Consider the following 13,253-nt stretch of genomic DNA (forward strand, 5'->3'; position numbering starts at 1 on the left):
AGGTCATGATCCCAGGGTAATGGGATCAAGCCCCGCATCAGGCTCCCTGCTCTGCGGGAAGCCTGCTTCTCCCTCGCCCACTCCGCCTCCTGCTTGTGTTCCTGCTCTCGGTGTCTCTGTCAAATAAAATCCTTAAAAAAAAATAAAAATAAATTTAATTACGAAGATACTAGGAGATATTCTGGCAAGAAAAAATGTTGACGTAAGTCTGCCCCAAACAACACTGCTGCCTATTGTTGAAAAATAAACTCGAGGGCGCCTGGGTGGCTCAGATGGTTAAGCGTCTGCCTTCAGCTCAGGTCATGATCCCAGAGTCCTAGGATTGAGTCCCGCATCGGGCTCCCTGCTTCTTGGGAGCCTGCTTCTCCCTCTGCCTCTCTCTCATGAATAAAAAAACATCTTTAAAAAAGAGAAAAACTCAAATCTTGAAAATTTTCTTTAGGTTCAATAACTGAAGCAATTTAAGCAATTTTAACTATCCATCAAAAGGGTTGGCATAAAAAAATGCCTCCAAATTTAACTGAGTATCTTGACATAAGAATAAACCTGTAAAATTTGTGCCTTAACACTAAGAAATAGAGTAGAAAGAGGTGAGGAAGTCAATACTGAAAAGTTAACCATTCCAGTAGGAGCAACAATGCCTACTCAAAAGGCTCAAGGTAGATACAGACTTGAAGCAGAGTTCAGAATATAAATGACTCATTGCCCAAATGCAGTTAAAGCTCAAATTTCTTAGTAAAGTAACAAATGCAGCTAAATCAATTTGGGAAATCCGTTAAATGCTTGAACTTAAACCATTTTGTCTGGTATTTAAACAAACATTTTTTCAGAGATGCCCTTAAAAAAAACACCCACGTTTAAGGCCTGGGTGGATTTGTTTGGTTTTCTTGTTAGAAAATCCCTAAGATTTTGATACATTACCCTAATAAGTACAGTGCTAAGATATAGTGAAATGGAGGAATATACAGAGACAACTTGAGGGCAACAGTCTTCCCAGACTCTGCACACTTAAGAATTTTCCCCAAGAAGCAAGTCTTGAATAACTACTAAAAGTCAAAGAAACTAATATTCTAACTTTGAAGTTTCTATGACTTTAAAACATTTCAAAAATGAAGATTTCCTGTGGCCTTTTTAAGAGAATTTTATTTGAGTGGTTCTTACAAAGGTTGTTGCAATATGAAAGTCATTTGTTTGATAGAAATATCAAGCTGTCTTGTCAAACACACTGAAGTAACCCAAAAATATATTTCAGAGCTCACAGAGCTTAAAAAGAGCAAAGATTATATGCAACCAGACAAAACCTATTTCTGCATTTCCTATTTCTTGCTCAGACTGCTTTGCTTACCAGACTGTCACTAAACATCTTGAGGAAATGCAGGGATCATTTTGTTTGGAATCTTAGACACACCAGAACACATAATATTTACAAAGAAACTTTTACAGATACATTAATTGAAAAGATACTATCCAGAAATGTAATCTTGAAAACTCCTTTTCTTGCCAATTGATCACGATGCAAGATGAGATGTTAATCAAACAGCCCTTTAGCTGTCTTGAATTTCCATACACTAAATGTGTACTCCAGAATCTGCTAAACCATTAGCCAAGTATCAACATTAGTGAAACGTGAAATGTAACTGCTGTGTAAAAAGTTAGGCTTCTGAAACATTAAAAACATAATTACATCCCTGTCTGCCTTTTTACATTAAGCACATTTGTTCCCCCCTAGAGCTATTCCTATAGATCCTTAATGTAAATTTCTACATGTACATTTAAAAGGCAGAACAAGAGAACAGCTTTGTATACAGTGGGATTTGCTAGTTAGGGATAATGAGCACACTGCATTCCTGTTAACAGTTTTATTTTTTCAAGGTAACAGGAATTGTATACAAATGACAGTAGACCCTTGCCTCTTTATTTTTATCTAAATAAAAGATAACTCAAGATGAATTCTCAAGAAAGAAAAAAAGCTATGTACATAAGAGACTATATCTTCCTTCATCGTCTACTTGGAACCAGTAGTTGTGTTGCTGTCATAGAATCAGGGAAGAGGTTGTGGTAAGTTGGAAGAGGTACATATGCTGCTGTTATCATTTTACCTGTTGAAAGAAACAGATACGAGGGTTTAGCATTTTCACTTAAATTACATCTTTCATAATCATCACTCAGGAAAACAGATCAAACTCACCAGCAAACCACCTGCCATGCAATGCATTGACAGCAGCAATGGCTGCAGCAATTGATGGGCACTTCACATACACATTGCCCTGAAATACAATGACAAAAAGATAAGGGCGGTATACAATTTTTACAAATTGCCTGAAAAAAAAAACCCTCAGAGCTCTATAACCAAATACTTGTTTTATTAGCTAACTAACATGTACACCTAGAATTTTACTGAAATCATTTTATCCTCCCCAAACTTGTTATATTTTTTTTCTATGACTTGAAAGCAGATGAAGAATGAATCAAGATGCTAGATTTCATGCCAAACTTTCAACACTAACCAGCAACACTGCTACACAATGGCCTGGTCTAATCTTCATTTATTAGAGGACTGTCCTTATGTTGGAGGATATATAGTCAGTCACTATGTTAAAATTTCTTTCAGAATTAAAAAACAAAACAACTTCCTGGGACAGTGGTAATCTGCCCCAAGTATGTGTGAAGGCTGTCATAAAAGAGTAACAACCTCATATCTTTATTAGTTATCACAACACCTGAAGTGAGGTACATAAAGGGCAGATTAAACTTTTCTGGCTTTAGGGAAAAAAAATAAAATACCTGAGCTGAATTTTTGTCAACATAAATATGAATAACTCCTCCATGTTTATTACATTCTTCAATCACATCATCCTTAATCTCTGTATCCCATCCAACTTCTTCTTCTCTGTACAAAAAAATATTAAGGTCTGTTAGACACCATTCAAACTTATATAATGTTACATACTCATCTGTATAAAAATATTTTAAATATGAATTCATTTAATTAATTTAAAACTTGTTGATGTTAATAATGTAGTGCACTGGAGAAAATCAAAAACAAGGTAAGGCACCATTTCGAACAATGCTTATGAATTTCTTTTTTTAAGACTATTTTAGAGAAAAGAGCTGGCGTGTGTGTGCACGTGAGTAGGGGGAGAGGGAGACAGACTCCCCACTGATTGTGGAGTCCACCACGCCAGGCTTGATTTCAGGAACCTGAGATCATGACCTGAGCCAAAGTCAGACAATTATCAACTGACCTACCCAGGCATCCCAGCTTATGAATTTCTTAACTCTAAATTAACATTTAAAGTACTTATTGACATATATCAAATTTCATATACCAGCAGTTTATCATTTCCCAGATAAAGCTAACTAAAGAATCTGGTGTTTTCCGGACACCTGGGTGGCTCAGTGGGTTAAGAATCTGCCTTCGGCTCAGGTCATGATCCCAGGATCCTAGGATGGAGTCCCACGTCAGGCTCCTTGCTCATTGAGCCTGCTTCTCCGTCTGCCGCTCCCCCTGCTTGTGCTCGCTCTGACAAATAAAATCTTAAAGAAAAAAAAAAATTTTCTTTTGGTGTTACCAAAAGAACACAAGAATCCAAGGCTCTCTTTCTTTGGTAAACCATGAACTAATATAAACAATGCAAACAGCATGTAACATATTATTATATAAAACGTAAGTATGTTTTATATATATATAATGGTTCATTTATCCAATCAACTCAACAGGTATCTACATTTACCTCAGAATGTATTATAACAAAACAGAAGAGTTTGGACTGATAAATAAATGGCATTCTAATCATTGTGCCTAGGCATTAGGAAAGAGAAATTCCTAATTCCTGGCCTGCATTAATCTAAGAAGAATATTTAAAAAGATCCTCTTCTCCTATAAAAGATTAAAATAGTATTAAAATTTCAAAGCCAAGAACTGGTAACAGAGTAAACTGACAATAGAAATAAACACAAATACACATACGAACAAACAAAACAAGCAGAAACAGACCCATAAACAGAGAACAAAATGGTGACTGCCAGAGGGGAGGAGGGTCTGGGTAAAATGGGTGAAGGGGAGTGGGAAGTACAGGCTTTCAGTTAAGGAAATAGTATGTCAAAAACAATGAAAAGAACAGGATAGGGAATATAGTCAATGTACTGTAATAGCCTTATATGGTGACAGATGGTAAGCTATACCTATAGTGAGCAAAGCATAAGGTGTAGAATTGAAGAACTGTTATGAGCCTGAAACTAATGCAACATAAGGTATGTAAACTACAAGTGATAAACACTGATACAAAACTTCTGAGAAAACTACTAATTGGTAAACAAAATCTGCATACCTTTTACTTCATTTCCAATCTTACAAACATACCCAAAGGATTTAGCAATAAAAAAAGTCATTAAAATACCCTAAAAGGATGAAAACTGTTGTTTACTATTTGAACTGTAAAATATATTGAAGCATCCAAAATGTTAACTTAGAAAAGCTGAATATTAATACTTTCACAGTACAGTTAACCACTGAACAACATGGGTTTCAACTGCACAAGTCCACCTATACAGTACAGCACTATAAATGTAGTTGCTCTAAGATTTTCTTTAACTTTATTGTAAGAATGCACTACAGAAGACATGTAACATACAAGAGACACGTTTATTATCTGTTTGTTATTGTAAGGCTTTAAGTCAACAGTAGGCCGTTAGCAGTTAAGTTTTAGGGTGAGTCAAAATTTACACACGGATTTTCGACTGTGCAGGCAGCAATCTGCACTGGTAATCCCCACATTGTTCAAGTGTCACTGGTATACCCTTACTTACGTTTGAGGGTTAAACATGTTAGAAAGTTGGAAACACTGTGTTGCAAGAGGCTGAACAGAGGCAGCAGCAGCTAAAGCCGAAGCTAAAAAAAAAAAAAAAAAAGAGAGAGAGAGAGAAATTAGTTTCATGGAAAATGCATTAGAATAACCCTGATGAATAAAATAAAAAAAAAACCCCACTAAATCGCAACTGTGAAATTAGGATAGTCAGTCACTTCCCTAATTTACCTTACTTATTAATAGTGTGATCGGAGTGTTTAACGATACCCAATTTGAGTTGCCAGGAAACTGAAGCAACCTAACATTTGAAATAGCCAATCTTAACTGAGTTGGAAATTTTATCTTTAGAAGGTTAATTAAACTTTACGTGATCAAAATTCAATTAGACAAATATCAGTACAAATCAATCCAGAAAGGTAAAGGATAAAATAAATGACTGACTTTGTATAACTGCTTGAGTTTATACTAACCCCAAGAAACAGGGGATGATGAAAATACAATCTTTTCTTAGGTTTCTGCCCATGAATATAGTTACATATTTTCTTTTAAATAAACATTATAAAAGGATTAAGAGAAGATGCAGAAAACCATCCAACCATTTACAGTTTAATATCCCACGAATATAAACCCTATTTCAAAATCAAATGAATATTTTTTAAATGACTAGGTCTGTCATAGCACAAGAAACACTAAAAATAGCATATATCTATATTATAATATTCACTATTAAAAATAAAAAACTACTAGACACTAATATCCAGAAGGAACATTTTAAAGCCATACTGGTTTTAGGTTTGAAGTGAGAGCACTGTCCAACACAGCTGCCCCATTGCTTTTATATGATTCACAGAACATTACCAGTAGCTGTTACAGAACTCACCGTAATCATTTTATTTGACCAAATTTCATTCCAATATATAACAATAAACAAAGCTAAGGATAAAACAGCGCATTAGAAATTATGGTAATTAAAATTAACAATCACCTGAGGAAATATCACAAATTATTTCACTGAATAAAAATTAGGGCCATGCATGAAATACATCATAAAAAATTATTCTGTTAAAATTACAAGTGTTTTGACCCTTTATTACTTCAATAAAGTTTTTTCTTTCATGAACCTTTGTATTAAAACATAAATGCTAAAAAAGCAAACAGATGTCATATTCCATTCAGAAAAGGTAAAGATGTATGATGTTTATGTTACAATGAATATGAAAATGAGGCCCACTGTGTACTTTATCATAAACAAATGGAAGTATTCTTGAAAATAAACACTAGGTCATTATAAAACAACTGAGGAGTACTTTATTTTTTCCATTTTCTTAAATGAATTAGGAATACTAAAAAAAATTTTAAGAATATCTGATAGGAACAGTCCAGCTAAACCTAGATGAATGCAGAACACAATAAATTCAGCATAGAAATATAGCTAACAGAAAATTCCACTAGTTATACTTTTCAAAATCTGCGAAAAAAAGGTTTGAGTGTAACTGTCTCACTTGCTGGAAAAAAATTAAAATACACATTTAATTCCTATCAAGGAACATGGCAGACGTTTTCATGTAGAATCATTCTCCTAAACTTTTAATTAAAACCTATGAAAGATGGATACTGAATTAGCTCAAGAGCAAAATGCTCTAAACAAACAGCAGAAATTTGGTAATCAAAAATAAAAAATAGCCTACTTTAGAAATAACTATTTCAATCTTTGAAATATGCATGCAATTTAGTTCTGGGTAGTTGTCTCATTGCTTGGTACTATTAATACATATCACTGAAGTTGGAGTCCTTAACCTTACGTTCATTAAGTTCAGACTCCTGAAAGATTTGTGTATTAGAACAACAAATTCCATTTTCTGACTTCTATATAAAACTAACAATCAGAACACAAAGATAAGCATACAAGACTAAAAATAATTCTAAGCAAACTAAAGCAAAGAAATGCACATGCAAATTTTGATTTTAATCCAGAGTCATAATGATTGGGATTAAGCCAACTGAAATATACATTAATAGATGGCTTACTGTATATACACCATACTAGTCATTCTTCAAAAACAATCCAAAATACAAAATGTAACAAGTGATATAATAAACACTATGTCTTGCTACATTGACATCTATTTCAAAGACAAATAAAAAGCTCAACTCACCTTCAGTCTGTTGAGAAAGTCTTGTTTGCAAATCTATAACAAAAGAGAATTCTACAGCTCAGTGCAGGAACAATGAAGAGCCTCAACTAACAGGGTAAATGTCAGGAAAGCATTAATAAAAGAGGACTACATAGCAGGGTTTATAAAAATAAACTTATAGTAAAACCTGGCAGCCAAACCTCCTTCCCCATTCCTCATTGACAAGGCTTTGGGGCCTTTTTCTTTCCTCCTATCCTAGGAAACTTACTTATGCCTCTGTCTCCCTACTTCTAGTACTCTTCCACAACTCCTATGTATTGCACTATACTACCCTTCACATGGGAATAATGGGAAATGGGGAAAGGGAAGCACACCGGTCAGAAAATCCATGAAAACCCTGATCTTGAGAATTCAATTCCAAGTACTTGGGATATTCAACTCTGGCCGAGAAGATGACAGTTTAATTAGGTCTGGTTTCCTGGCACAGTACGGAAATTTAATGAAGCAGGAATAAACTTTAACCAACTTTACTATAATCTATGAAATACAAGAAGAATTTAATCATCTAGTCACTATTAAAAACAGAATGGAGATTTTTACCAATATATTTCCCCGTATATAATCATTAAATTCTCCACTGGAAGGCAAGTTAACAGAAAGTTGCTTGGCACTGCAACAAGTGTAAATAAAAGAACAAAATGTCATTGTGCTAGCTTGAAGTTTAAAATTATAAAAATACACAATATAAAAACTGTTTAGATCCAGTAACCTAATTTTCATTAACATGTGATTCAATTGCAACACTTTTATCATCTGGGTGTCTTGCTGAGTACAGAAAAAAAATTAAAAATGGCACCTGGCTTATTCAGTCAGTGGACAGTGCAACTTGATCTCAGGGTTCTGAGTTCAATCCCCTCAATGGATGTAGAGATTACTTAAAAACTTAAGGGGGGGCGGCAAAAAGGAAAAGGGATCGGTACCCCCAGTTATGCTGGGATAAAAAAACACCTGGTTCCTAAGTGCTCAAAACTGGTGTATGAGGGAGATGAAGAAATGTAACTGGTATATTCTGAAGGCACATGAAGATAGGACCATAGAAACACTGTCAAACCTTAAATTATAACCCAATTTATCTTTTCTTTCCATACAATAGGAAAAAAGGTATAGCTATAAAAAACCTATCCTATGGGATGCCTGGCTGCCTCAGTCAGAAGAGCACAGGACTTTTGATCTCAGGGTTGTGAGTTCGAGCCCCACATTGGATGTAGAGTTTAATAAATGAAAACTTAAAAAAATCCACGGTATTTTAAAGGTATGTAAGTAACTATCAAGATTTCAAAAATGACTTTATAGGTCATTTGTGACAAGTTAGGAAACAGAGCATAGGTTTCATCGGAATCTCTCTTAGAAACAACTTGTTAAATTTCCAAAATAAAGTGCATGGAGTGATGACTCACCCTTGGTTTTAAAAGCAGCTTTAAAGAACTTAGGAGAAAGGGCTTTGGACACATTAACACTCAGCAATTTACACCTTTTTAACAAAAAGTAAGGTTTCAATGATGACTATCTGGAGAAAAACACTGAGTTTATGTAAATATTTACCTAAAACTTGGGTGATTAAGCAATAGCAATATATAGGAAGTTTAAGACAGAATCAAACTTTATATAATCATCTCAATAAATGCTAATAAGGGTGAATATAAAAAAATACAGATAACTGGCTATTTTAACCAATCCACATTCACCTTTGTAGAATTCTAGTTGATCACAATCAGCCCACCTTAAGTATAAACTTGCACAGTTAAGTGTGCCCAAGGTGTAGCCATACATCGTGCATCAGAAAGTAAAGGCTAAGTAGTAAGGTCTAACTTTCAAAAATCTTCAATTAGATGAAGATATTGTTTATGAAGAACACTGAATCAACATATTTGATACCGCACCCAGGATATAACATAAGACTGTTTAGAAACGAATCCTATGTTACTACACCAAATCCCTGAAGACAGCTGACAAATACTCACTAGCCTCTAGTGAAATACCTAGAATATGATAAACAAGCATTTTCTAAATTATTAAAAGAATGATCTGAACAATGGGAAGTAATAGGAGGCTACAGTTTTCAGATTTAAATAGCAAGTTTAAAACGACAGACTGAGTTACATTTCTGGAAGGGATGGGTTCCTTACATGTCTTTGATTATATCAAGTGGCATTCTTGGCTATTTGGTCACTCAAGAAATTAAATATCTAATACTTATAAAGTCAAAACTATTTAGTGATACTTGGGGGAGTTACCCAGTGACAAAAGAAAATACAGAAATCCATTAATGGTTATGATTTTCTCCCCATAAGGATAAACTAGCATGGTTTTATCTGAACATTTTTTAAGATTTATTTATTTGAGAGAGAGAAAAAAACAGCATGAGTGGGAGGGGCAGAGGGAGAGGTGGAGAGAATCTCAAGCTCACTCCATGCCCACTGTGGAGCCTGACTACGAGGTGGGGCTGGATCTCACAACCCTGAGATCATGACCTAATCTGAAATCAAGAGACCGATGCTTAACTCACTGAGCCACCCAGGCGCCCCAGTTTTTTCAGAAGTTTTATAAATACCTATCAGATTTCAAAATAAATAATATAATCTGACAGGTGAAACACAAAAACACAAAAGGCAGATTTTCTAAACTTACTCACAAACTTGTAGACATCCACTAAAAAGAAAACACTGAAAGGGCCCTTCTCTTAATAACAAAATATAAAAGCAAAAATGATCCTCTCCTTTAATTAATGAGCTTTTGATTTAAATTGAAATCATGAATCAACCACATGGACCTTTATTGTATATTCAGATGCAGTACTGTGGTCTTAGACTGTCAAGAGTCTCACTTTATTTTTATTATTATGTTAATCACCATACATTACATCATTAGTTTTTGATGTAGTGTTCCATGATTCATCGTTTGCATATAACACCCAGTGCTCCATGCAGAACGTGCCCTCTTTATAGATAAAATTCATTAATACAAAGTGCCATACTTTCTTGGGATATATAGTCCCTGTCTTCCAAGGTCCAAAATACAAATGGCTCTTCTTAGATGTTCTAAAAGCAAGGTCCTCAACATTTCAAAATTAAATGCTACCCTAGCTCATAGATCTGGGTTAGCATCAAGGTTTATAAAAGCAGATTTGAGGTACTTAAGCCATAATGAAAACAGTGTTTCATAAACTAAACCCCTTGTTACACAACTGTAATAAACCATCACTTCTCTATTTTCCTGCCCTCTTCAGGAGCTCCCATTACCCTAAGAGAAAATCTCAAAATACCCTGTAGAAGAAAGCAGTTTTCTTTGCACTCTTGATACTGTAATCATTTTAAAGGCCCCTGATAGTTTTCTCAACTCAAACATTTATAAAGAAACATTTTTTGAAACAATATAAACTTGGTGTTTAAGAAAAGTCATATATTTAAAAAGGTCTAACAGGCTAACTAAAAAATAGTATGTAGTGTTCAAAAAAAATGCCGATAGCCTATTATTATTAGTGAATACTTCCAGTCTCTATCTCCATTTCCTTCAAATTTACAGGCTAAAAAGTACTTATGAATTGAATTCTCAGTAAGTCCTTTTAAATACAAAAATTTGGCAAATTTTCGAATTAGGTGAAAAAACGATTTCAAATTAGAAAAGATTCAATTCCTACCTGCCACAGCACCAAATGCCAAAGAGCCACTCATTTGTAGAGCCTGCTGTGCTGCTGGTGGAATCTGCAAACCTGTACCTGTGTAAAAGAAATAGATCTTATAGTCCTTACCATGGTAAGGGCAAAAAAACCCCCAATTTTCTGGGTTACTACTACTACCAAAGTCACTTCACCAGAAGTATTTACAAGCAGGACATGGTATAATACTGGAAACTAAGTTTATTAAGTATGAGAATATAATTATTAAAAAAAGCAAAAAGAATCCTATAATGTATGCTGTGGCACTCAAGAAGCACCACCATAAAGCAGATTCCATTAGAACCTTAAGAAAAGTAACCTCATCTATGAAACTGCATATACCACCCAAGGATAAGGTCAACTCCAAAATAAGAAAAAATTATTTTTTCATTTATTAGTCTGTGAGTGTTAGCTTTCCATTACCATATCCACAATAAATCATTCACAACACATGGAAAAACTTACCTTCTGCAAGTCTTGCCATTAACTGGAGACGACCAGTTGTTCCCAAGTCAATTCCAGTCCTTTCCAGTTCATCACTGTCCAAAAATGAGCTAGCACTGGAAGCATCAGTACGTTCAGTAACATGACCAACTTTCATTGGTCTTCCTGCTAACTCAAATCCATTAAGTTGTTCCAAAGCCTTCTTGGCACATTCTGAGTCAGAAAACTGTAATTGAGAGAGGGGTGAAAGTAAAAAGTCCAGTATGTTAGTTCACATATATACCTAAGGTAAAAAAATGGTTACTTATAAGTCTAGTCTATTCAATAATTATACAACTGGGTGGATAAGTGGAAATTTCTAGCTTTAAGTAATATAACCTATATGATCAGTCCACAAGCTCATTCAAATCAGTTTTGCTAAAGTGATGGTTTGAACAGCAAGATATTACCAAACAACGACATCTATATTTGGAAATACAAAATCTTAATATGTAAAGTAATTTTTCTAACATCAGAACACTTTTTCTTTTAAGCTTTTATTTATTTGAGAGAGAGAGAGAGAGAGAGAGAGCGCGCATGCACAAGAGGGGGGAGGGAGGGTCAGAGGGAGCAGCAGACTCCCTGCTGAGCAGGGAGCCCGATGTGGGGCTCGATCCGGGGACTCCAGGATCATGACCTGAGCCGAAGGCAGTCGCTTAACCAACTCAGCCACCCAGGCGCCCCTAAATTGTGAAAATTCTTAATTCCCAGGATGCAAACACAAACTTAGTTGCACACTGATTTTCATTTAATGGGAAAAAAAATACTCCCAGGAATCCCATTGCTCAATCTTTCATCAGTATGATTCAAAACATTTTCTCTTATTCAAAGAGGAAAAATTACGGATACTTACATTTACCAACACACAGCAACATGTAAATTTAAATAATCTAGCTTTGTACACAGACCATTAAATCATAGCTAATAGTTCACACACAGTTAATATTAAAAATGTTTTTAATAGGGCCACCTGTGTGGCTCAGTCGGTTAAGTGTCACCTGCCTTTGGTTCAGGTCATGACCCCAGGGTCCTGGGATTGAGCCCCACCCAGCAAAGAGCCTGCTTCTCTCTATGCCCCTCCCTCTGCCCCTTCCCCTGCTTGTTCTCTAATAAAATCTTTAAAAAAAATGTTTTTATTAAAATGCTTTGCGAAGTATTCCTTTCTTTTTTTTTCTAAGATTTTATTTATTTGACAGACAGTGAGAGCAGGAACACAAGCAGGGGGAGTGGGAAAGGAAGCAGGCTTCCCGCTGAGCAGGGAGCCCACTGCGGGACTCAATCCCAGGACCCTGGGATCACGACTTGATAAAAAACTACTTTAGGTAGGGCGCCTGGGTGGCTCAGTTGGTTAAGCGACTGCCTTCGGCTCAGGTCATGATCCTGGAGTCCCAGGATCGAGTCCCACATCAGGCGCCCTGCTCAGCAGGGGGTCTGTTTCTCCCTCTGACCCTCTTCCCTCTCATGCTCTCTTTCATTCTCTCTCTCAAATAAATAAAATCTTAAAAAAAAAAAACTACTTTAGGTAACACATGGTAAAATATTCAATTTAATACAAGTTATGTGTAAAATCCTTTGACCACACCATTTTGAGGAAAAAGGAAAAGAACCACACTCATGTTATTAGGAACAAAATGGTATTGGGGCACCTGGGTGGCTCAGTGGGTTAAGCATCGCCTTTGGCTCAGGTCATGATCCCGTAGTTTTGGGAATGAGCCCCAAGCTGGGCTTTCTGTTCAGTGGGGAAGTTGGCTTCTCCCTCCCTCTTCCCCGTTCCCTCTCACTCACAAAATCTTTTTTTTTAAGTTATTAACAGTTTTATAAACTTTTCTTTCACCAGTATATAAAGATGAAAATCCCAATGACCAAAAAAAGTTTTATCACTAAAAAACATATTTTTTTTTTTTTTTGAGAGAGGAGGCGGGGGAGAGAGAAAATCTCAAGCAGACTCCATGCCCAGTGTGAAGCCCAACGCAGAGCTGGCTCTCACGATCCTGAGATCATGACCTGAGCTGAGATCAAGTCAGATGTCTAACCTAGTGAAGCAATCAGGTGCCAAATTTGGATATAATACAATTATATAACTTTTTTTTGAAGATTTATTATTTTATTTAT

General features: G+C 35.5%; 1 protein-coding gene across 6 annotated transcripts in view; it reads right to left on the bottom strand.

Annotated features, from left to right (window-relative positions):
• Positions 1 to 1,124: 1,124 nt before the first annotated feature.
• RBM39 (RNA binding motif protein 39) overlaps positions 1,125 to 13,253 on the bottom strand; it is a 29,982-nt gene continuing 17,853 nt past the window's right edge. For 5 of the 6 annotated variants that reach the window (XM_027620627.2, XM_027620629.2, XM_027620628.2 and 2 more), the window contains 7 exons: positions 11,124 to 11,328; positions 10,641 to 10,718; positions 6,965 to 7,015; positions 4,810 to 4,891; positions 2,785 to 2,890; positions 2,189 to 2,267; positions 1,125 to 2,099 (listed from right to left, as the gene is read on the bottom strand). In XM_027620627.2, coding sequence (XP_027476428.1) covers positions 1,999 to 2,099; positions 2,189 to 2,267; positions 2,785 to 2,890; positions 4,810 to 4,891; positions 6,965 to 7,015; positions 10,641 to 10,718; positions 11,124 to 11,328 — 702 coding nt within the window. In that variant the 3' untranslated portion in view covers positions 1,125 to 1,998. The remainder of the gene's footprint in view (positions 2,100 to 2,188; positions 2,268 to 2,784; positions 2,891 to 4,809; positions 4,892 to 6,964; positions 7,016 to 10,640; positions 10,719 to 11,123; positions 11,329 to 13,253) is intronic. The other variant, XM_027620625.2, reaches the window with a different exon arrangement.

The sequence above is a fragment of the Zalophus californianus genome, chromosome 8 (genome assembly GCF_009762305.2).
Source record: "Zalophus californianus isolate mZalCal1 chromosome 8, mZalCal1.pri.v2, whole genome shotgun sequence".
In the NCBI taxonomy this organism is placed as follows: Eukaryota; Metazoa; Chordata; class Mammalia; order Carnivora; family Otariidae; genus Zalophus; species Zalophus californianus.